This window comes from Podarcis muralis, chromosome 6 (assembly GCF_964188315.1).
Source record: "Podarcis muralis chromosome 6, rPodMur119.hap1.1, whole genome shotgun sequence".
Lineage (NCBI taxonomy): Eukaryota > Metazoa > Chordata > Lepidosauria > Squamata > Lacertidae > Podarcis > Podarcis muralis.
This window is the reverse complement of record NC_135660.1, coordinates 86,406,079-86,431,170: the sequence shown is the minus strand read 5'-3', so window position 1 is coordinate 86,431,170 and position 25,092 is coordinate 86,406,079. Positions and strand designations below refer to the sequence as shown.

At 43.8% G+C, this 25,092-nt stretch overlaps 1 protein-coding gene across 9 annotated transcripts in view; it reads right to left on the bottom strand.

Annotated features, from left to right (window-relative positions):
• GBF1 (golgi brefeldin A resistant guanine nucleotide exchange factor 1) overlaps positions 1-25,092 on the bottom strand; it is a 96,574-nt gene that overhangs the window by 43,418 nt on the left and 28,064 nt on the right. For 5 of the 9 annotated variants that reach the window (XM_077930678.1, XM_077930679.1, XM_077930681.1 and 2 more), the window contains exons 4-9: positions 6,773-6,904; positions 5,636-5,754; positions 5,075-5,183; positions 4,585-4,645; positions 2,209-2,263; positions 814-912 (exon numbers count right to left, since the gene is read on the bottom strand). The exons of 1 other annotated variant lie outside the window; for it this stretch is intronic. In XM_077930678.1, coding sequence (XP_077786804.1) covers positions 814-912; positions 2,209-2,263; positions 4,585-4,645; positions 5,075-5,183; positions 5,636-5,754; positions 6,773-6,904 — 575 coding nt within the window. The remainder of the gene's footprint in view (positions 1-813; positions 913-2,208; positions 2,264-4,584; positions 4,646-5,074; positions 5,184-5,635; positions 5,755-6,772; positions 6,905-25,092) is intronic. 3 more of the 9 variants (XM_028728996.2, XM_028728997.2, XM_028729000.2) reach the window with 1 other exon arrangement.

Here is a 25,092-nt window from a genome sequence, read left to right as displayed (position 1 = left end):
AAAGTGTGGATCCTGCATATTTGTGATACTGTTCTGCATATAGCTTTTCCTTTCCTGAATTAGTAATGACTATCACATGGATGCAACTAGCTTGTTTTGTCCTGCTCTGGAGGACAGGACTCAAGCCAATGGGTTCAAGTTACAAGAATGGAGATTCCAACTAAACATCAGGAAGAACATTCTGATGGTAAGAGCTGTTCAGCAGTGGAACAGATTCCCATGAGAGGTGGTGGACTTTCTGTCATTGGAGGTTTTTAAGCAGAAATTGGATGGCCTTCTATTATGCATGCTCTAGCTGAGATTCCTGCAATGCAGGGGGTTGGCCTAGATGACCCTTCGGGGGGGGTGTCCCTTCCAACTCTGCAATTCTATGATTCCATATACTAAGCCTTGTACCCTACCTTAGACAATGCATAAAACCTAGCAATATTTGCAGTTGCAGCCGGCTTCCCTGCCACAAATAGTTATGACCACCCTCATTCATTTGTGCCAATATCTCCAGAAATTCATAAACTGCACTAAACTATAGCTTTCAAGATAGGAGATGGTAACTGGCCATCGATAGCACCATCTCTAGCTTGTGTCCTCTATAAATTCTCAGAATATTTTGACAACAGCATTTCTGATGTCTGCAATGTCACTTCCTCTATATTTAAAGCCTTCCTCCCAACACTATCCCAAACAGAAGCAGTTTGCTACATGCATTCTTCCCCAAAGCCATGCTGCATAAGAAACATGAATGAAAGCTTTTGCTACACGACACATAACTACCACCCACAGATGCTTGCAGAAGGGAAGGAGAGAAAGAGAGACCTTCAGTTTCTTAAAGAGTAGTACTCTCTCTAACTGGTTCAGGGCTTTGGACTGTTCCCCATTACATAGTTCCAGTCTGTTGAGGAGATATGGAGAAATCTGTGAAAGACAGTCACATGTACCGTTTGAAAAAGAAAAAAGAAAACTAAACCCAAAGACAGAATCCATGTAACAATGCAAGGAATGGTGTAAAGCACATAATGAAAAGCAAAGCAGGACAGTAAGAGTGAAAACCAAGGCCTCTGTGAGATGAAGGAGCCACCCACTGATGAATGAAAAGCTTTCACACAGGATATGCTTACAGAAAAGCATTCCACCTTTTACATCTAAGGCTTGCTTTATGTGACACACTCTTAATTTGAACACAGCATATACCTGTATTTGCAAGCATAAAACATCAGAAGTACTACTGAGCCTGTTGGTACAAATCCTGAGCTCAAAATGTTTCCTAATGCATCAATCTAGGAAGAGATCTATGCATGCACCCTATAGCGCTTTGCTCTTGAATATATCGAAGTTGCAGAAGGTTAACTGAATTTTCTCTCTTGTGCAAATCAGATTTATGAATAGGAAAATTGTTGTCCTGAATATTCCTTATGAGTCTGATAAAGTTCCCTGTATAACTTGACAGGGAAGAAAATACCCCTGTTATTACAGTACAGGCTAAGCTACAGATTTCTTTGCTTCTTTTTACTGTTCATCCCCACGCCCTCCCAGGTGACAGGGACCTTGGTGATGGTTGGGTCATTTACTCCCACAAGAATAACACTTTTTGAAGGATGACTGCTGAATGATTGATGTGTGGTCACAAGAAAAGGGATTCCTATCTCCTTAAAAAGGAGAGAGACAGAGCGTGAGTTTGGAGCCCAATGAGAAAGCAGGGAGAACAAGGGGGGAGAAAAAGAGGAGAAATAGACCCAAGTAAAGAAATAATCAAATGCTTACTAAAACACACGAGCTGCTGCCCACATGTCAGCAAGAAAAGAACTGAGTGGGAAGCTATTCAGCCCACCCTTTGAGGTATGAGCACTTCCCTGTTCTGGGAGGGAGACATGAGGTCAGTTCCTTAGCTAACACTCTAAAAATTTCCTGATGTTGACTCTGTTCAGGTGCACAAAGATTACCAAAAAAAAGGTGCCAGTTAATGGAAGGAGGCAACAGATCTGGCTCACAGAAGTCACTTCCTTACAATGCCTGGGTTAAGCGATACAGTTGATGACTGACTGATTCACACTGGCATAAAGAGCCATAACCCAAACTCATTTCTTAGATAAGCCTGCACAAGATTCAGAGCTGTGCCACTGATACATAATGTACATTTGTCCCACCTGCCTCCAGAGTAGCGTAACTACAAACACTTAGAAGCAAAGAAGCCATCAACAGTTTGGGTCTTACCTTCTTTAAGTTAGTCCCTACGTAGCTCTTAGGCTCTTCTTTAAAGTGAGGTAATCTGGAACAACAAGAAAATACATATATTAAGGACAAGAAATAAGGGAAGGCCTTCTTCCTGCCTGGCAGCAAACAGAGAAGAATTGCAGTTCCCTGAAGGCTTCCCCTTGGAATATGGTTTATCTGCCCTCTTCTGATCAAAAGTTACACTACAGTGTAATAATCAGAAAAAGGAATAATCAGTCTTATCAGTTCATGGGTAATGACTAAAGGTCAGAGCTTTGACTTGAATTCACATGTTCAGAAAATGACTGGTCAAGGCTAATCTTTTGACTCCTAACACAGACACACCTAAAGAAACATTTGCTTTTTAGCTCTGAGGGTTGCCAGCCCTAGCATTGTAGAAAGTGAAGTATCTAAAACACATTAACAGTCCAGAAGAAGAAGAAGAAATCCTTCTCTATATGGACCCATTAATTCAGTAGAGCACTTATTTTGGAATGGATGAGAAAAGCAAAGTCGAATGTCTAGATGTATGTGCATTTTCACCAATATTCACATTTTACATTATAGCTAGGAGTCTTCTTCTTTTAAAAGGCCAAACTAACATGGTTATTGTTACTGAAAATGCAGGGTTGGCCACATAGTAAAAACTAATTAAGAACTGCCTTGCTGGATGCAGATGGAATGGATTGATTTGGGGGGGGTATACTTTTTTGGGGGGGTAGACTGCCTCCCTCAGCATAGAACCACTGTGAATGAGCTATCTTTCTTTAGTCCCTGCAGATAAGTCCCCCAGCTCAACTCATTAGAACTTAATGAATTGTTTCAAGTGTACTTTTGAGGTCTGCAGAAGACTGAAGATATCTTTTAATTCAAATCTTTTAACTGAAAAATACAATAAAGCACTGGAGTATATATATTGCTAACAATGTAGACATAAGATCTAATAAATCTGCATTGTTATTATTTATACCCATAAATGGTTCATGACAAACAACAAGAAATAGAAAGATAGATATATCTGCACAAGTTTTAGCTCAGTTGGGTCAAAGAAATTCCATTTAGAGTTTCTTGGCTCCTAAAACTCAAAATGGTCCTTAAGCTGTGTCCTGGGCTGGCTTAAGGGCACACAGTTACCTGGAGCTTTTAAAATCAGCTGGGGGGGTAAGTGGATTGTACAGCTCAGATAAGAACTGAGGCAAAAGGCAGAGAAATGCTTTTGATATTCATGTGATCTGCCAGGCTATTCAGTGAAACTTTCACCTTCTAAGGTTTGGCCCTTTTAATCAAAGACCACAGAGTAAAGCAGTACTTGGCATCTCCTGCTAGGACTTACCCTCAATGAACAATTAGCGTCATTTCTATTGCAATATCAGTCTCTAGTAAGCTTCTCCCATATGCAAAATGCATGGTGTTCAATGTTCACTTTCTAGCACAGTCCCTTGATCAAGGCAGCTTAATATCTGAGGGCCTACCTGAAAAGTCTAAACCAAAATCTGCAAGTAGCAACTAGGAAATGCATAGTTAGCTAGAACTCAGGATGCTAATGATGTCTGAGGTTACAAAGTACCACAGACAAATGGGCTCTCTTTCATATATCATTTATCATTTTGCATCCTTACTGAGTGAGATAGCAGGCTTTCAAAGATGCCGGAAACCTATAGCCCTTTGTACACAGAGTAGCTTGCCTTTCTGTCCTTTTCAGAAACATTCTGGAAACATCCAACTGAATATTTAAGAGTGAAATATAGATAAAAAAACTATTAATAACCCATTTTTAAAATATCAGAACTACAACAGTACAAAAGGTAAGCAATGTCATTTTACATTCTAAAACCTAAGCATTATGTGTCCCAATTTCCTACAGCAGATATAGAAAATATTCATTCTGATCTAGATTAATATGAGATACTCTTGAAAATCCTTGGTTGTAATAGAATAAATGCTGTGGTACAGTAACTGGAAAGTGTATCAGGATATGTTGGAAAGCTTATAACTCAGGCACAGACTCCTTGTCACAGACAAATTATCCAAATGAGTTTTCCCAGATTCACAGTGAACCAAGGTGGAAAAGTACTTCAGTAAGCAGGAACAAACCATCTTAACTGGAAATACATTGAGTAGTAAAGCCAACTGGATCCTGCATTTAAAAATGCATCTCAGATGCATGTTGTTTGAAACATAAACCCTTTTGCTAAACCAGCACAGTTAAAACTAATAGTGGCAAACCATTCATGTTTGCATGGACCAGATAATGCTTGGACTGGGTGATTTTCAGGAGCACGCCTGCCTACCCACCCACCCCCGACTGAAGTGTGGATTCTTCCTGTCCTTGAAGGGCCACCTGAGCTGTGCTGAGACAAACACAAGGAGGTTTACCTTGTGAAGAGCAGCTGCACCATGTCGACCAGAGTGTGCTCTGCAGATTTTCTCAATAACTCTGAAGACAAAAACAAATAACACAGGTGTCATTACTTGGTGTGATATTATCTAGAGGCTTCTCCAAGTAGACTCCCCTCCAAGTGTTGTTTACAAAGGATTACTGAAAATTTATTAAAACCAGCTTCAGCCTCAGCTGTGCAGCAGAATGTGCAAAGGTACACTAAGTGGCGCTACAGAGCTGAAACAGCGGGTGAGTGAAAGAAACACACAAGCAACTGAGCAAAAAGTGGTCTGCAAACACCTTTTTTATTATTATTAAGTTCAACTGCGCATATTTAGCATGTTTTATGCTTGTTTATGTTCCAGCACATACTCATATTGCAGACAGAACTCTGGTCATTTACTAGAAACCAGGTCATTTACTAGAAACCAGGTCATTTACTAGAAACCAAAGTTTGGGGTTTGCTTTCTTGCATTGAAAACCTACCACTAAGTCTCATTTCAAAGCATATACGGAAGCAAGACTGCATGATTTCACAGACTGACTCATTGGTGAGATGAGCTCCAACTGGCGTCAGGAGAAGAGTCCTCAGGACCTGAAAGAAGAACAAATAAAGATGACATTCCAACAGCAGTGTCAGGAAGAGAACTCATGTACAACAGAGAATATCTGAAAGGGAAGAAAGGGAATGGGGGACTACATCTCTTGCATGCCATAACTGCTATTACTCTCACTTTAATGAATGAAAGCAAACAATGCTTTGCTACGTACTGTGATTGGGCTCTCAACCCCTCACTCTACCACACCAAGGAAGCCTAATTTTCACGACAAAAGATCAAAAAAACTCCTCTCTAAGTCCAGTTGAGGATTATTTTGCACTGGAAAGCTTTTAGTGCAAGTACAAGAGTCCTAAGTTTAAAAATATTGATGAAAACTAAAGTAGAAGTCCCAACACCTTTTTTCTTCCCCAATCTGGTCTCCATGGAACAAGATTAACAGGGCACCAGGCACAAGACATGACACTAATTTCCCCTTTGTTCCACATACCTGCAAGATCTTCATCAGGACAACCTCATCACTCGCGGGGTCTGTGCCCACAAACCGGGCATGTGTGACAGCATCTGCCATGTTCTCCATTCCCTCAGCTGTGCCCTCATGGTTAGAATCTGTATAACAGAGAATTTTTTGGCATTATCGAACCAGGGGAATTTTGCACCACAGCAAAATTATCCATTCTTATTTCCGTGGATTTCCTTTCCCTTCCCTGCGTTTCATCCAAAGCTCTCTTTACTCAGATTAGAATCACAGTTCAAGTTATGGTTCAACAAAAGATAAATTCTTATTTGGCAATAGATTGATTTCATGCATTTCATACTCCAGTAATTAGATCGTGCTATTTATTATCTTTGAAGGGACACGGGTGGCGCTGTGGGTAAAACCTCAGCGCCTAGGACTTGCCGATCACATGGTCGGCGGTTCGAATCCCCGCGGCGGGGTGCGCTCCCGTCGTTCGGTCCCAGCGCCTGCCAACCTAGCAGTTTGAAAGCACGTCAAAGTGCAAGTAAATAAATAGGGACCGCTTACCAGCGGGAAGGTAAACAGCGTTCCGTGTGCTGCGCTGGCTCGCCAGATGCAGCTTGTCACGCTGGCCACGTGACCCGGAAGTGTCTGCGGACAGCGCTGGCTCCCGGCCTATAGAGCGAGATGAGCGCACAACCCTAGAGTCTGGCAAGACTGGCCCGTACGGGCAGGGGTACCTTTACCTTTACCTTTACCTATTTATTATCTTTAGTTCCAACTTTGGTAGCTTGGTTTTCACACCAAATCCTTTTGCAATCTGCATCAAAATTCGTTGTACAAAAGATCAGTCCTTACTTGCTGCATTTTTATGCCACCAAAGATCCCCAAAGATACTGGTTTTGAAGTACCACTACATATTACTCTATATACTTTCCATTCTTCAGTTGTAATCAGTTTTCAGTATTTTCCAAATGGATGGTGCTCAGTTTCCCTCCCCTAGAAGCATATGGTATATCTGCTGATGGCAGGGAGGAGATAAAGTATCTTCCTCCATGCCCAGCATTGAAATGCGGTCCTTTTTCTGGGACATTCACTCAGCTGCGTGAAATTATGAACCAATTGTAGCTGACATTAGAAGGCAAAACAATTATTCCAAATCATTACCTATTAGTGCATATGAGAGGAACTTATTTACAGATGTCAAGGCCAATCCAGTGATGGGGCCTGTAGTATCTTCCGAACGAATAACTTCCAGGAAAGGTCGAAGGAAGACAATAGGCTCAATGGCTGAAAGCTCTAAAGCAAAAGACAAATCACATTATAAAAAAAACATGTAACATCACCTCCAGTGCAGGAAGAGCAATGTCTCCCCTTCTCAGACTCAAGTCTTGCAAACTCATGGTTCAACACACTGAGCAATTTCATTTATGTAATGTAAAGTTTCAAATAAGTTAAACACTGCATGGGAAAAAATAAAAATTTAAAAAGACAAGGCCCAGAAGAGGGAATAGAAGGATGGAACACAAGCACAGAGAGATTATAAAACTTAATATTTTGGTAAACTCCTGAGCGAGTTTCAATTGCAAGAACACTGCTTATATACAAACATGTGGCATACTGGGCATACTGGGGCCAATTCACTAAGAGAAATGGTAGTATTTTGATTGAATGCCAGCAATCATATTAGCCACACAGACAAGAATGCAGGTCCACTCAGCACCCACCAGCTACAACAGTCATTAATAATTTGCCTTGGATACCTCAAATACATATAAAAGAATGTGTTGAAGACCAATTTACTTTCCTTTATAGCACATAATGAAAATAACCTTAGACACACGATTCTCAAAGTGTAGAAGGACCATAAATACTTGCAACACCAAAATTCAGTCAGTCTCTTCCTAGACTTCTCTAATCACTCATATTTATTAGGAAACCATCAGATGAGCTGCCTACCAGAATAATAATAATAATAAAAATAATTTTATTATTTGTATGCCACCCATCTGACTGGGTTGCCTTCTGATGGGCAGAAGGGCATGGTTTGGGGGTTATGGCCTTTCATGACGATGGTTTCATGACTATTTCAACAAGGCAAAGCATTGTACAACTGAAACATAAGAAATATAAAAAGCAACAGAACCCAATCATTATCCCATCACATGCACAATCCTATAAAAGAAGAAATACACATAAAAATAAGTAATAGAGCTGAGGAGGCTATAATGCATAAAATATTCTCAATTTGTGTACAACCAGGATTTTTCCACATACATCTGAAACCATATTTGCCTGCATCATAGAGAGTCCCTCTTTTTGTAATGACATCCACTCAACTGCAGTAGAATCAATCTAGTAAATCCTTGGCAAACAGTGGAGGTGCTGATAATTCACTCATGTGAATCTGACAGTTGTCCTTTCCCAGCTTAAGTCTGATGATTATTTTTTAAAAAAAAACAAACCTGTTATTTAGAAACAAATTAAGTATGGAGTATATTTGCAATACTTGCGCACCTTAACCAGACTTTATAGGATTGTTCATAGGAAGTCTTTGCCATCTGTACCAGTTGTAGCTTCCAAACTGTTTTCAAAGACAGGTTCACGATAAAGTAATTGATCTGAGAGTTGCATGACCCTGACATGAATGAAATCTCAGCAACTTCAAGGCTCAGTGCTTGTAGACTGTCTATGGCAACGGATTTTAACTCCAAATGAAATTACTAAGACAAAATGCAAGCAATCCCCCCATGACAAATGTGTCTGCCCCATGACCAAACATTGATAGTTATTGATCCTGGATTTACTAAGAATTAAAGCAACGTTTCCAAAATTCTCTTAACATGAGAAAGCAACTGCTCCAGCACCCCAGCAAAGCTAAATGAAACCCAAAGGAATTCCTTTGAACTGCACAGACAGAATGCTCTGAATCAAGTTTTGAAGTGTGTCAATTTAAGCACTCATTTTACCTTTCAAATAGAAATTGACACATGTCAAAAAGACCAATTACATTGTAACACACTATGGAATTCTTCAGTCACTACTCCAATGTGGGATTTCATACCAGATTTTTCTTTCAAGATAACTGGCCAAAACTAAGAAAGCAGACAATTGAAAAGCCCAGGAGAAATTAAAAACTTCTACAGCAATACTTTAAATTCAGTAACAATCCATAGCTCTTCATGGCTTGCACACTATGAATAACTTCTTCATTCCCAATTCACTCTGCTGTCAAAGAAAATGCTCTATTGTTCTAGCCAAAGGGTAAAGGGACCCCTGACCATTAGGTCCAGTCGCGGACGACTCTAGGGTTGCGGCGCTCATCATGGCCAAGGGAGCCAGCGTACAGCTTCTGGATCATGTGGCCAGCATGACTAAGCCGCTTCTGGCAAACCAGAGCAGCGCACGGAAACGCCGTTTACCTTCCCGCTGCAGCGGTACCTATTTATCTACTTGCACTTTGATGTGCTTTCGAACTGCTAGGTTGGCAGGGACCAAGCAACGGGAGCTCACCCCGTCGCGGGGATTCGAACCGCCGACCTTCTGATAGGTAAGCCCTAGGCTCTGTGGTTTAACCCACAGCCCCACCCGCGTGCCATTCTATTGTTCTAGAGAGCCTGAAAACAAGAATTTCAGCTTTGTTCTCAGTTAACTGTCTTGGCTGTTGCATCTGTCTACTTAGCTTTCCTTCAAAGCTTTTCTGTAAACCGCCTTGGTACTTCTTTGAAATGAAAAGGTGCTACACAATACTGTAATTACCAGTTTCAACTCATATCTACCAAGGGAAAAAAAAATCTTGATTAGCATACCTCTACCAGAGACCTGAGGGACGCGGGGGGCGCTGTGGGTAAAAGCCTCAGCGCCTAGGGCTTGCCGATCGAAAGGTCGGCGGTTGAATCCCCGCAGCGGGGTGCGCTCCCGTTGCTCGGTCCCTGCTCCTGCCAACCTAGCAGTTCGAAAGCACTCCCGGGTGCAAGTAGATAAATAGGGACCGCTTACTAGCGGGAAGGTAAACGGCATTTCCGTGTGTGGCTCTGGCTCGCCAGAGCAGCGATGTCACGCTGGCCACGTGACCCGGAAGTGTCTCCGGACAGCGCTGGCCCCCAGCCTCTTGAGTGAGATGGGCGCACAACCCCAGAGTCTGGCAAGACTGGCCCGTACGGGCAGGGGTACCTTTACCTTTACTTACCAGAGACCTCAGACCTCACTGCCAGTCAGAGCACAGTGGACAATAATGGTCAATATAGGCCAATGATCTGACTCAGAATAATGCAGCTTCATCTATCTTTGGCCAAGGCCTTGGAGATGCTGAAACAACCCTTAAAGAAGTACAATATCATAGGTTTTCCAATGGTTAAGAAAGCCAAAAAAGAAAGCCACAGGGGCACTTTACAGTTCTCTTTTCTTCCAAAACAAGGATTAATAATTGTACCAAAAACATTACAGTCTTTGTATACGAATCACTGAAAGACTCACTTAGGGGTCAGATATGTAAAATAACATGTGAAAAAGTGGACAACCATTCTTGGGTCAACTACAGTGGTACCTCGGGTTACATACGCTTCAGGTTACATATGCTTCCAGTTACAGACTCCGCTAACCCAGAAATATTACCTCGGGTTAAGAACTTTGCTTCAGGATGAGAACAGAAATCGTGTGGCGGCGGCACGGCAGCAGCAGGAGGCCTCATTAGCTAAAGTGGTGCTTCAGGTTAAGAACAGTTTCAGGTTAAGAATGGACCTCTGGAACGAATTAAGTATTTAACCCGAGGTACCACTGTATTCCGATCATTATATGCATTAAAATATATTACTTGTACATTAATGATGTAAGGTTGTGGATAAGATTTATTGATATCATTTCCATAGCACTGTAAAACAAAATGTTGTACGAAAGTTAAACAAGAAACCAAACACTTCTCATGGCAGAAATAAGGTACATGGAAACTAGAGGCCAAAGTCTCTTTCTTTCTTTAAGAAAACAATTTTAAACTGATAGGGTTGCAGATTCTGCTGTAAAATGGTTCTTTAAAAATAAATAAATGATAATCTGCTGGGAGGCAGCAAATTCCACAGGTAGAGAGCCAGAATTGAGAAAGAATGAATACATATAATAGAACAGCAAATCTTAGGACAAGACATGTAGTGCTAAAAAGATCATTAGAAACTATACCAGGGTTTTAAAGATAACAAGGGGAGTGCTTTTCATCAGGACTGCATAGCACATGGAGAGGGAAGGTTTAACCCTTTCTTCCTAAGCTGCAATTGTGAAGAAACACACACAGGCATGAATAGTATCCTTTCATAAAAGTTGTCATTGAGATCTTGTTTTCTAAGGCTGAGGGATTTTTATTGGGATTACAGTTGGGAAGGGATTAAGCTTCCCCTTGTTGCACTGTAGTTCCAGTCAAAATCAGACATACCTTCTATTGTTGTTGACTATCATTTCTAAGGATTGGTTATGTAAATGTAAATAGTGGGAAAACAATGAAGAGAACATGCAGGAGGAAAAAGAGAAGAGAGTTGATAGAACCACACTGTAGCTGAAATGTCTGGACCTCTAAGGACAGAAATGTTTAAAGACACAAGAGGAGCTGGACAGGTAACCTTTTATTTTTTTAAAAAACAAGCAAGAGAACTTGTTTAAGAAGTGGTAAACACGGATATTACAGTTTCCAAATTGTTACAAATGGGTACCTTTTGTGACTGTCTCCTTAGCATGGTTCTTTAAAACAGGATGCAAAGTAAGGCTACTTTCTCCCATGCCATTTGCATGGCTATATCTCATTTTGTTTCACATGTGGAGTGCTGTTGAAGGGCTTTGCCATTCCTTGGAATGTGTCACTAACTTCGCTGATAGAACCCAGCAGGTGAAACAACTGTGTAAGGCGCGGCTGCCTTTTCTCTGCAACACAGTCAGTTGTGTTTTCTGCTGAAATGAACTAGTGTGAAATTAAGTCATGGCTGTAGCACATGTTTAAACTTTTAGGAAAATGCACCTCTAATAAAGGATTAACTCCTTCCTGTCTTCTGAATATGCTGCCTAAAGATTTAAGGCTTGCTTATGATCAAGGTAAATATAATTCACAGACAGTATCCAGAGTTTTTCCTCAATAAGCATCAAGGTGGGGGGTGGGGAATTAATGGAATGAGAAGATGGGACTTGCAAAAGGAGGCTTCCTGCTCTTCCCACTCCACTTCCTGGATCAGGGCAGCTAGGAAGCACACAGCCTGAGCAGAGAGGCTGCAACAGGTCTCTCCAGACAGCTTCCCCCTGAAGCTGGGTGTGCATAATAACACAGGCAGCAGCTGCAGCCTAGAAACTTGAAATGCAGCTGTCACCTGGCAGATTCTCCTGTTGCCTGGTGACTCCATGGATTTACTGGGCAAGAGGACCCAGCATGGCCATGTCAGAGAACCATGACACAATCCCCACCTCTGTTTTTTACTGAAACATCCAACTTAATTGAAGTTTTCAAGCTAATAAAATAAAGCACCACATACACACAAAAATCTAAGGTAATTTGATCTTCTTGCAAAGACTTGAGTAGTTTTTGTCCAAGTGCAGATAAGCAGATGTGTTAGCACCTCCCACTTCCACCATAATCTCCAATGCAAAACATAGGAGGCATTTTAATGGGTGCACAACATGTGCATTTATTTCTCATTACACAATTTCATTTTATTTATTTAAAGAACTGATAAACTGCTGGATGCCAACCATCTACATACCTTTTCCAGCTTGTTATTGTGCTATGCAGAATATTGCTCAAAAGACAATGGTTAAATTGGCTTAATTGTATCATGAAATGTTCACTGTATCTTTTCTGTGGCAATGTTTTGGGAAACGCTTTCTATTTTTGTGATGTGTTCCGGCAGCAGCAAAAGTAACATTTTCATTTCTGAAAACAAGACTGTTGCAGTTGTGTGGAGCAGCTGTGGCAGCAACGGCATAACATGCCTTCATCTACAAATACCGTATTTTTCGCCCTATAGGACGCACTTTTCCCCCTCCAAAAAATGAAGGGGAAATGTGTGTGCGTCCTATGGAGCGAATGCAGGCTTCAGGAAGCTCTGTGGAAGCCGTGAGAGCCCTCCCACGGCTTGCGCAGAGCTGCCTCTTATCCCGAAGCCCCGGAGCACTGAGCAGTCGCGCCGAGGCTTCGGGTAGCTCCGCACAAGCCGCGGGAGGGCTCCCCCGGCTTGCGCGGAGCTGCCTCTTATCCCGAAGCTCCGGCGCGCTCAGCAGTCGCACCGGGGCTTCGGGTAGCTCCGCGCAAGCAGTGGGAGCCCTCCCCTGGCTTGCGCAGAGCAGCCTGTTCTGGGGGCTGGGATCGTGGGAAGCTCAGGCTTCCCCCGCCCCAGCCTTGTGCCTGGGGGAAAATATTTTTTTCCCCTTTATTTCCCCCCCAAAAAACTAGGTGCGCTTTATGGGCCGGTGCGCCCTATGGGGCGAAAAATACGGTACGTGGAATTGCACAGGCCCCAAAGTGGCAGAGGTGATGAGGGAAACCAGGCCAGGGGGGAATTAGGATCATGCGTGCAGACGTGAAAATAAAAATATGGGCTACATTCTATTTTTGTTCACAATTTATACTTTAATTCAAGTAAAAGAGTTTGTTAAAAACAGGAAAGGAAACAAAAAAACCATAACTGCAAATGTACAAAATACCAGTATATAAATAAAATGGATCACAAATAATGGCAAAAAGTGACAACAAACACATGTTGTCATGTTGCAAACTGAAGTAACAGGCAATATATGCACAATAACTATTAATTCATGATTTTCTACAGTGACTTTACAGAAAAATCACACATTCACATGATTATATTGTTGTTTGCCACCTAACTGGCAAAGATCCACTTTGATTAATTCTTGATTATAAAGCACTAATATAAATCTGGATTTTGTTCAGGAAGAAATATCACAGATACTGTGTCCATTATTACTAAATATTAAAGCAAATAAATTGAATACATTGTGAATTATTTCAGTTATATATCATTTGTAATCCGTCTTTTAATTTTATTTTCTAATTCTGTATACAAAAGGTATATAAGTTTTGCCTTCCTTCCCTACACACACGTGAAATTGCTAATTCAGTTGATAATCCAAAAGTGGGTAACTATGGACAAGGAGTAGTAAATAAAACCAAACAATGTGTCAGATATATTCATTTGATGTACGTATGTTCTAATGAGTTGTATTCAGTCTAAATCTTACATGTTCATTTAATAAAACACATCAGTTAGATGGGGAGGATATCAAAGTCATCTAAGTACTGACGACAGTATTAAGGGGATTAATATTAATCTTGGCTGTTTCAGGTTATTCAAAAAATAGTAACTGTTCCATCCAACAAGAGCCAGAGGGCAGCATGGGAAAGCCTAAACAAGAGTAAGAAGATTAATGAACCCTGTAAATATTTGCCCCCCCCCCTTTCCCGGTACATGGGACGTTGAATCCCCAGCAGACTCAGTCATACCACCACTCCACTGCAAATCTTTTGGGCAGCTGAAGCTAGCATAGCTAATGCTTATTCACTATTGTTTTTGCTGATAACCAGTAGTACTGAGAACCCTGAAGAATAGGCAAGGGCCATAGAGCAGCTGGTTTGCTCAATTTCCCAGCACAGAACAAAACTCATAAATTATGGCCATTTCAATGGACTTGCTTGCACAAATAACTGTTGGAATGAATTTTCTACTCATAGAAAGCTACCGTTTCTCGTGTCAAAGGTGGAAAAAATGTCAATACAGCAAGAAACACTTGCTGTTATCATTCATTTTATAACGTTTTTAAATTTCTGTAGAATGCCAGAAATTTAACATTATGTTTGCAACACAAAGTAGCTCCATTTATATCAAACGCCACCAAGCAAGTGTTTGTCTTTTGCTTTGCTTATTTTGGTAAAAAAAACAACTCCTCTACCAAGTTCAACTAGAACAATCCAAGACAGCCAGGGAAGATGGCAGCCAAAGGGTGGCTATCTGTGACAACATGAGCCCCTAGAGAATATGCTTATAAGAAGGTGGGAGCTCATTTCCAGTTGTTACTCCTGCTTGCTCTGCTATCCTGCGTACCTTTCTTCAACCTTTTCCACACATCTCGCTTGACAAAATGACTATCCAATTTTCCACATCTAACATCCTTCTGATACAATCTCTCCCAACTCCTGATTGCTATATCTGCTGCCATTATCTCTCCTCTTCTTTGGACACTCCCCTACTACATTCAAGCACACCACTCTGTATTTAAAAATACACCCATTGACCCATCCTGTCTCACCAGCTACTAGCCTACCATGTGTCTCCAAACTTCTAAAGCATATTACCTCTTTCTTTCCTTTTGCTATCTTGATCCCCTATCCCAAAGGTGGCTTACACTCAGTTTGGGGGGCTAATCTCCCATTAAATTGCCAATCGCACAGACTCTGTAAAATGTTACAGGAACTTGAAAAGAGGAGAGTAGGTTTGGGAGCACTTTGTCCAATTCTACTTCCCCATAAAGTGAAGGGGAGGGTTGGAACTCCTCTCATTTGTGTGTGAGATGGTTCAAAGATAGCTGTCACGTTCCTGAAACTGAGATTTGCTAGCCAATTTGTGCCTTGTGGTCTCTGTTTAAAAGAAACCTCAGCTGCCAAAACAAGGCAGTCAATCGTCAAGACAGTCAATAGTCTTATGTATGTCAGTATGACCATAGTAAGAAGTGCCCTGATTAAATGCTCTACTTGGCAGCTACTCAGTTAAATTACTTTCAATCTATGAATTCAATACACTCTAGTAACGCCATCTCTTATGTTAAGCTGACATCTATTTTGGTTAAAGTACAAAAGAGTACTACCAGATCATTCCAGAGCCAGAGGGAGGAAATCCACATTTGTAAATTCTACCAGATGTCACTACAACTGAAGCCTACCCATTGACCAATAATTAAAAGCATCCCTCTGCTCCTCTTCTCATTTCCATGAGAAACACCTTACTTTACTATTTATACCCCACTACACAAGCCCTTTGCCAGTGTTTCATTGCAGCCTAGATAAAAAGAACTGTGATTCTAGTTCTGTGTGCAAGAGGACTTGATATTTGCTTTCCTCACACACACAACCTGAACAGCACACACCAAATTCCAAACTAAGAGGAGTTTCAAAAATATTGTGTAATACAGTAAAATTCCACTAGGCTATTGCAGTCTCCTTGAACCATTCCATGCAGCTCTCAGCATCCTCTCCAACTCATTCATAAAATAACTGCATCATAATGTTTCAGTCAAATCAGACAGCAAAACTCCTTCTCATAGGAGAAACAGAAGAATGCAAAGTTAAAAACCCAGAGTAAGATATTAAAACTAATTTCATCTCTCTTACTCATAAGTAGCCTTCACACCAACTTTCCTGACTCAGACTACTTCAGGCTTCTTTCCTAGTACACTAGAAAATCTGTTACTAGGTCTTAATTTGGCATTACTATTCGCTAATAGAAGTATTCTGTTTACTACATTAAACCTTAGTGTGGATGTTTCTTATTAACCATCAGATAAAAGGCACGAAAGCTAGGCACGAAACAGAAAAATAGAGAGGGTCTGTGAGCACTTACAAAAGGATGCTGTGATTACTAACACCCAGCATGGGTTTCTCAAAAACAAGTCATGCCAGACTAATCTCATTTATTTTTTTTTTTGAGAGAGTTACAAGACTGGTGGCTCAGGGGAATGCTATGGACGTAGTGTATATTGATTTCAGTAAGGCTTTTGACAAAGTCCCTCATGATATTCTTGCAGAGAACCATGGTTGCAGGGGGAGGAGGCAAGATGGCGCCGAGGCAAGTCACGCTCTCCGGCGCTCACTTTTATTCTTTTAAAACCTTATCTTAATTGCCCTCCGGATGCCAATTTCTAACAAACGGAAAACATTTTAAAGACTCTGAGCACTTTCATAATTCCTGTTGGCTCTGCGAGCTTCAGCTTGTCTTCAGCTTGTCCCAGCCTGCTCCCACCCTCCTTATCAGCCGCCCGGTCAAGGTTGCCAGAGAGGAGAGAAAGCTGCTGCCTGAACTGAGAGCAGAGAGAGAAGAGGTCTAAAGACAGAACTGTGAACTGCTTACCGGACCAACGGTGCCTGGAGAAGGAGGGTAAGGAGAGACACGACTGTGAGCCCTGCTTTGAGACTGGCCCATAGACACCCAGCTCTGCTGAACACAGAGAAAGATAAAGCTTGGAGATTCGGGGGTTAATTGACCCCCACCCAGCTGGGGGGCTGTGTGAACTAGCTGGGGACAGCATTCCTGCTTCGCAGCTGAAGAGGAAGTACAGTAGCTGGAAAGACTCTCCATTTTAACAAACTGTTCTGAGGAGACCAGCATTTATACTCTCAGAGACTCCTGGTGAAGGCATCTTGAGTTTTTTACAGGAAGATTTTAATCTACACAATAACTCTATAACAGTGTATCGGATAGGACCCTCTGGAGGTTTGGAAAACCGGCTTCAGCAAGATACCGTCCTGTGCCCTGCCTTATGTGGTAGGCCTCTGAAAGACTGCTTAGAAGGAGTCAGTGAACCAGCCCACAGAAAGTTTCCCTTCTGGGGCTCTTGGATATCCTTCGTTCAGTATAGGGCGGTGGGAGATGGCCTCTAAAGACTAAGCTAGGGCCTGAAATACAAGGTTATCATAGCTGCACATGCGCTATAGCCAAACTCCACTATTATCCTTTTCCAGCTGCACATAAATTGCCTAAATAAGGCAATTTTAATTTTAGCGTAGTTTTTAGCCGTTTTATTACTGCTTTCTCTTTGGCAGCATTGTTTTGTTTTATTATTATATTCCGACTAGGTTGCAGCATTTGTGAAACAGCACTGGTCGCATGACTGAGGTGAAAACTACAGGCTTAGGACAATCGCTAAGATCTAAAAGCAGAGAACTCAAAATAGAGAAATATACTGAGGTTGTTGATGAGCACATCAGGAAGCTGCTGCAGAGAGCAGGTGGGAATATAGATTGACACCCCCACTTGCCCCCCAATTTAAGGCAGTCGCACCCGGGGTAAACTGCCCTCTCTCTATATTAAGACAACTTTTACCATGGTTTTTACTAGAAGAACATATAAGGAGTTGGGTATACTGCCTGACTCGGCAATCAGCCCTCCGGGCCCTGGTAAAAGACAAAGCAAAATCACAAATTATTTTCCTAAGATGGAGGAGGGTAAGAGTCCACAAAAAGAGTTAATTCTTGATGAAGTAATACCCCCCTCTCTTACTGTTCTTGATTGGACGTCCTATCCTAAAGAGATACATCAAGATACTGGAAATATTAACTCCCCATGCAGCCTAGCGCAAGAACTAGCTTTAGCCGAGGAACTTCAGGAGGGAAATACCTCTATTACTAAGGAACAGCTACCCACGGAAGAAATTACACCAACCCATCAAAACCAGATATCTATTTCAAAATACTCTCAAACAGAATTGAGTGACGGCCGCCCTTTGGAGTATTCCCTAGCAATAAGTACTGATCTAGCCAACATAAAAAATTATCTAACAATAACAAATGGGCTACTGCTGACGTTAGTAGAAAATTTCACACCTCAATTAAAAGAGATAAAATTAAATGATATGCACCAAGAACATAAAACAGTTGAGCTAGTGGGGACGAACAAACCAGTAATAAATAAGAATCTGCAAAGGCATAACTCAAGGGTAAAAGTGAAGAAAAGTAAAAATATCAAAACAACAAGGAAAGCCAAGTATACCTGCAGTAATCGAAGCACACATTGGCAGAAATTGTTCAAACTTCTTCCCTCGGCCCCAAATAAATCGACCACACGGGGCAGCAAAAAGAAGGGAAAAAAGAGAGAAACAAAGATAGTTACACAGCAACCGGCTAAGGAGGACTCCCCAAGGCTGATTCCAGTAGCAAGTGAGAAGGCAGAAGTAGCAATCCAGTCCCTGGATAACCAACTATTTAACAAACCTGATGCTGCGGAAGTAGAGGCCTCTACCTATGAAGGCAATAAAACACTTAGCAAATCGAACAGCGAGGAAGAGGAAGCGTTCAGTAGAGATGATACCCCCCTTCAGACCTGGCAAGCCTCCAGTCAGGAAAGAGATTGGAATTTGATCTTAAATCCCCAAAAATTGGTATTCACGAACTTCCCGAAGCCTAAGGGCTTCCTTACAGGGAAACAGCGAATAATGAACTTTGTATCTAGCCTAAATGACATACTGCCAGGAATGGTTAATTCTAATGATATCACCTCGGTGGAATATCTACATTATGATGGTCACTCAGTGAGAGCACTGACCACTTTTAGGGATCAGAACCTGGCCAAGTTTATTTTTAGGTCAAGACTTGCCTTTTTAAAAGCACGGATAACAATACTTAGGCTCTTTGAAAATAAGGCTCCTTTGAGCCCCCTTTTGAAAACTAAGCAGGCAAATCCTAGAAAGGGGAAACAACTCTCAAAATTATGGCCTGACAAACAGAATCCGCAATGCCTTGTGAGCAAAGGTGAGGATCTCTTTACTATGGAAGAAAATATCCTAATTGACCAATTCTGGATGTTCCCACCATTAATACAAACTGACATCTTGGGAAGACTAGACAAGCTAAGAGATAAGCTGGCCGAGAGAGCTCCAGGCAACGAGGTTATTAAGGGAGACCAAAAAAAGACCACAACACGTAACCATCAGATCAAAGCGGAGATTAACTTTCCACCAAGAGAGAATGTGCCACCCTTCAAGGAGAGCACTCCATCTCCCCCCCGAAGGAGAAATATCCCTAAGGTGACCCCACCAGAGGTATGGGACAAAATGAGATACCTAGATGAAACAGAATTGGGCCAAAATCAGGCCGCAACAGAATATCTACAGAAGGAATTTATGCATAATAAAGATCCGGTGTTCACAAACGTGAGCACTTTGCATCCACCTATTGAAATCATAGAGCGGCTGGATAGCCCGCCATACAAAGACGATAGGCGACCGATACATAAAGCGACAAACCCTAAAAGTACGTTAGCTAATAATTGACAAAGACTCGACTGTGATAAAGCCAATCTTAAATTTTTATCATGGAACATTGCTGGTTGGCTCAACAAGGCGACTGACCAATCATTTGTCAATTTTATTCAAGATCATGATATAGTCTTCTTGCAAGAGACATGGCTAACAGGGGTTTTAGATGTAAATGGTTTTGCCTCATTTTCGCTCGCAGGTTCACCAAGCAACAAAGGGGGACGAGTTAAGGGTGGGCTAGGCATTCTAATATCCACAAGGCTGAGAGCATCTTTCGTCGAGCTGGAGCCTCTGAACAGTGTGGCCATGGCATCATTAATGAAATGCAGATATTGCACACTTCTATTGATTAATATATATGCCCCTCCCCAAAGAGGCAAGCAGCTTACTAAAAATATCTGGCATAGGCTAGAATCATATGTCGATGAGCTAATGAATCAAACTCCTGCAGCGGCAGTGCTGCTGGCTGGGGATTTAAACGCCAGAATTGGCCAATCAGATGAAGCGTTATATGCTCATTTCCATGACGTACCTCCCATTTCTGAAGAAGCCCATTCTATTCCCCCAAGGCTCTCAAAAGACAAGGGCTGCAACTACGCAGGCCTATGCCTTCTACGTTTTTCCAACAATCTGGATCTGACTGTATTAAATGGTCGTGTCGACAGAGAACCCAGTGGGGAATTTACATTTATATCCAACATGGGAGCCTCCACTATCGATTACGTCCTGGTGTCATCTAACCTTTTGAGCAGAGCACGGGAATGTAAAGTGGTGGAGAGGGTTGACAGCGACCACCTACCGCTCTGTTTAATACTGGATGTAAGAAAAGATTTATTTTGCTCTGATAAACTTGTAGCCCCATGTTTCGAAAACATGGAGCTAAGATACTCACGCATTAAATGGTCCAGCAAATTGAGTGATGAAATATCGGAAAGACTTCACTCAGATATTTTTCTTGCTAGAAAGGAGAACCTCGTTAATTCCCCAACTCCTGAGGCTAGATTAGACATGTTCCGGGAACTGATTTCGTCCCTACAACCTTATCTGACCAATAAAAAAACGCCACAGCAATCTCTACACTCTAACAAATCCAAACCTTGGTTTGACCAAGAATGCATGGCTATGAAACGCCTCCTGCTGGATAAGTACAGGAACTATAGATCAGCGAACTTGCCTTCGCTTCCATTAGACTGGTTTGAGTTAAAACGCAGTTATAAAGCTTTGATTAACAAGAAAAAGCTCCAGGCACAAAGGGAGGATTGGCAGTGCCTAGTGGAGGCCTCCCAAAGAAAAGACTCTGCCACGTTTTGGAAAATAATTGCAAAAAACTGGAGAGACTCCCCGATTGAAATCGAATACTCTATACCCGCTGGAGCATGGGAGGCTTATTTCCTCTCATTATATTCATCAAATCAACTGGTCCCAGCTCTGCTTCCTGCTTCAAGTGAATTTGGCAAGGAATGGCCCCCTGTAACCACAGAAGAAATTATTGGCCTTATTCAATCTCTTAAATCAGGGAAAGCCCCAGGTGCTGACAATATCCCACCAGAAATTCTTAAGGCAAATGTTGAATGGTGGGCCCCTGTGCTAGCCGCCTTGTTCACTAGTATAAATCAAGCGGCTATTATCCCTGAGGACTGGGGTTTAGCCATCATCATTCCAATATTCAAGAAAGGAAACAGAACTGAGCCAGCTAACTACAGACCAATCAGTCTATTAAGTCAGTGTTTCCCAACCGGTGTTCCGCGGCACACTACTGTGCCGCGAGACTTTGCCTGGTGTGCCGCGGGAAAAATTGGCGGGGGGGGGGGGAATAAAGGGGAAAAAAATTATTCCCCCACCGCCAGGCGTGGGGCTGGGGCGGGGGAAGCCCGAGCTTCCCCCTCCCCCAGACCGGGACCCAGAGCCATGCCGAAGCTGCGCGCAGCTTTGGCATCGCTCTGGGAGCTTGCGGGGCTGGGGGAGGAGGAAGCCCTCCGCCAGCCTCCAAACCATGTCGGGAGACAGCGGGATGGCGCGCTGCGCCTCTCCCGCTGTCCCCCGAGTTTGCGGGGCTGGCGACGGGGAGGAGCAGGCTTCTCCCCCCGCCAGCCTTCCAGCCAAGTCGGGGGACAGCGGGATGGCGCGCTGCGCCTCTCCCGCTGTCCCCCGAGTTTGCGGGGCTGGTGACGGGAAGGAGCAGGCTTCTCCCCCCGCCAGCCTTCCAGCCAAGTCGGGGGACAGCGGGATGGCGCGCTGCGCCTCTCCCGCTGTCCCCCGAGTTTGCAGGGCTGGCGACGGGAAGGAGCAGGCTTCTCCCCCCGCCAGCCTTCCAGCCAAGTCGGGGGACAGCGGGATGGCGCGCTGCGCCTCTCCCGCTGTCCCCCGAGTTTGCGGGGCTGGCGACGGGAAGGAGCAGGCTTCTCCCCCCGCCAGCCTTCCAGCCAAGTCGGGGGACAGTGGGATGGCGCGCTGCGCCTCTCCCGCTGTCCCCCGAGTTTGCGGGGCTGGCGACGGGAAGGAGCAGGCTTCTCCCCCCGCCAGCCTTCCAGCCAAGTCGGGGGACAGCGGGATGGCGCGCTGCGCCTCTCCCGCTGTCCCCCGAGTTTGCGGGGCTGGCGATGGGGAGGAGCAGGCTTCTCTCCCCGCCAGCCTTCCAGCCAAGTCGGGGGACAGCGGGATGGCGCGCTGCGCCTCTCCCGCTGTCCCCCGAGTTTGCGGGGCTGGCGATGGGGAGGAGCAGGCTTCTCCCCCCGCCAGCCTTCCAGCCAAGTCGGGGGACAGCGGGATGGCGCGCTGCGCCTCTACCGCTGTCCCCCGAGTTTGCGGGGCTGGCGACGGGAAGGAGCAGGCTTCTCCCCCCGCCAGCCTTCCAGCCAAGTCGGGGGACAGCGGGATGGCGCGCTGCGCCTCTCCCGCTGTCCCCCGAGTTTGCGGGGCTGGCGACGGGAAGGAGCAGGCTTCTCCCCCCGCCAGCCTTCCAGCCAAGTCGGGGGACAGCGGGATGGCGCGCTGCGCCTCTCCCGCTGTCCCCCGAGTTTGCGGGGCTGGCGACGGGAAGGAGCAGGCTTCTCCCCCCGCCAGCCTTCCAGCCAAGTCGGGGGGGGCAGCGGCAAGGACGCGCTGCGTTTCTCCGCTGTCCCGGACGGCTTTCAAAAGCCTGCCTTCAAAAGCCGTCCGGGACAGCGGAGAAACGCGCTGCCTTTCTCCGCTCTCCCGGGAAGGCAGGCAGGGGGGAGCAAAGGCTTTCGCCCCGCCCGCCTTCAGAAGAGGTCCAGAAGAGGGACAGACTGCGGGGAGAAATCAGGGTGGGAGTCACGACCGTGAGGCAGGGCTGCCAAGTGTGGCAGAAGAGGACACGGCCGTCGCACCTGTCCTTAGGTAGGAGCTTCTTCCGTGTCGACCTGCTGCCCTAAAGTCTTGGCTTTTTTCTTGACTTTTTGGCGGTTGGCACAGAAGGAAGGCAAGGGGGAGGGGGAAAAATTGAAACTTACACTTTCGTGCGTCCCTCCCGGCGTGACGCTGCGCGCTGACGTCACGGGGCTGTAATGGTGGTGTGCCTCGATATTTTTTTCATGAAACAAGTGTGCCTTTGCCCAAAAAAGGTTGGGAAACACTGTATTAAGTATTATTAGCAAACTGTACGCTGCTCATCTATGTAATAAATTAGTGGAGTGGATGGAAAGAGAGCATATTCTATCAGAAGCTCAAGCTGGTTTTAGAGCAAAGCGTTCAACTATAGACCAGGCTCTTATCCTTCAACACCTGGCAGACAAATACTCTAGAAAAGGGGGGTCTTTATATGCAGCTTTTGTGGATTTTAAATCGGCTTTCGATCTAATACCAAGGGACAGACTCTGGGAAAAGCTTGGCGCTACAAACATAGACAAGCGCTTATTACGCCTTATCCGTGGTCTATACGAAAACACCAGGGTGAGGGTAAGATGCGACCGGTCAGGCCATCTAACTAAAGAAATCCAAACGCACTATGGGGTTAAACAAGGATGTGTCCTCGCGCCAATGCTATTTAATTTCTACATCAACTCTTTAGCAGTAAATATGGAGAAAGAAAATGCCCACCCTCCCAAACTGGCAGGTATGCCCCTCCCGGTGCTTCTGTATGCGGACGACGCAGTCCTGCTCTCCTTTTCCTGCGTTGGCTTGAGGAAGCTTTTGAGATCACTTGCTGACTATTGTCAAGCGGAACAACTATCAATAAATTATAGCAAATCTAAAATTATGGTGTTTTCAAAAAAAAGAAGGAAACACAAATGGAGAATTAATGGACATCCTATTGACCAGGTAGCAACTTTCAAATACCTGGGAATAACTTTTCAGGAAAGGGTCTCGTGGCACCAACAGATGAAAAACGCCATTGCCAACGCAGGAAGGGCCAATAAAGCCCTTACAAGATTTTTTCACGGGAAAGGGGGTAAATACGTTCCGGCGGCCTCCCAGGTTTTTGCTGCAAAAATACTCCCACAACTCACTTATGGATCCCAGGTTTGCAGTTTTAAAAATTTTGCGCCTATGGAGGCATTTCAAACAAAATTCTATCGGTGTTTATTGGGGATCCCCCCCTGTGTATCTAATATAGCTGTCCGCTTAGAAGTTGGACAACCACCCGTTAACGCGCGGTTGTGGATTCTAAAGATACACTACTGGTTAAAACTTATTTTTTTCCCGGCCGGTTTGGCTCCTTTAACACTCTTAGACACCTTTCATTCTACCTGGAAAGCTTCCCTGTTTGAAAAGATAAGAAGCTTGGGATTCTCCCCGCAGATCTTGATAGCGGCAGGATATGAGAGAGCCAGAAGTCAAGTGCTCCAACGCATTAGGGACATAGAGCTGCAATGTCATATGGGCAAAATGGATAAACATGCCACAATTAGAGACTTTGGAAGAGGGTTCTCACCCGCAAATTATCTGGCTGATTTACAAATACCTAAGTACAGACACTCCTTCACCCTGGCCAGATTTAACGTTCTGCCCTCTGCCCTGCTGCTAGGCAGATATGAGGGCAAACCATATGAGTCACGTGTTTGCCCATGTGGCTCATCGGAAGTGGAAACAAGTCTGCATGTATTGCTGCACTGTAGTTACTACAAGGATCTACGCCTGACCTTTATTGCCCCAGTTCTACAAAAGCTTAAAAATGTACCAGAACCCCAACGTATGAGAGCCTTGGTAGAAGATAAGGTTCCTGAAATTACGATCAATGTTGCCAAATTCTGTGTAGCCGCTATTAGGCGCAGGAAACAAGAGCTTTCCAATGTCAATATGCAGGCGAAGGCAAATACTTAATTTTATTTATGCTGTCTAATTTCAAATTGCTGTTATGGCCTAATCTGTATTGAAATTGTCCTTTGTTTTTTCCTGGTGTTATGCTTCGCTGACTAGCTGTACGAGTTAACCTGGTCTGTGACCGTTTAATAAAATTTGATTTGATTCTTGCAGAGAAGCTGGTAAAATGTGGGAAGGACAAGGTAACTGTTAGGTGG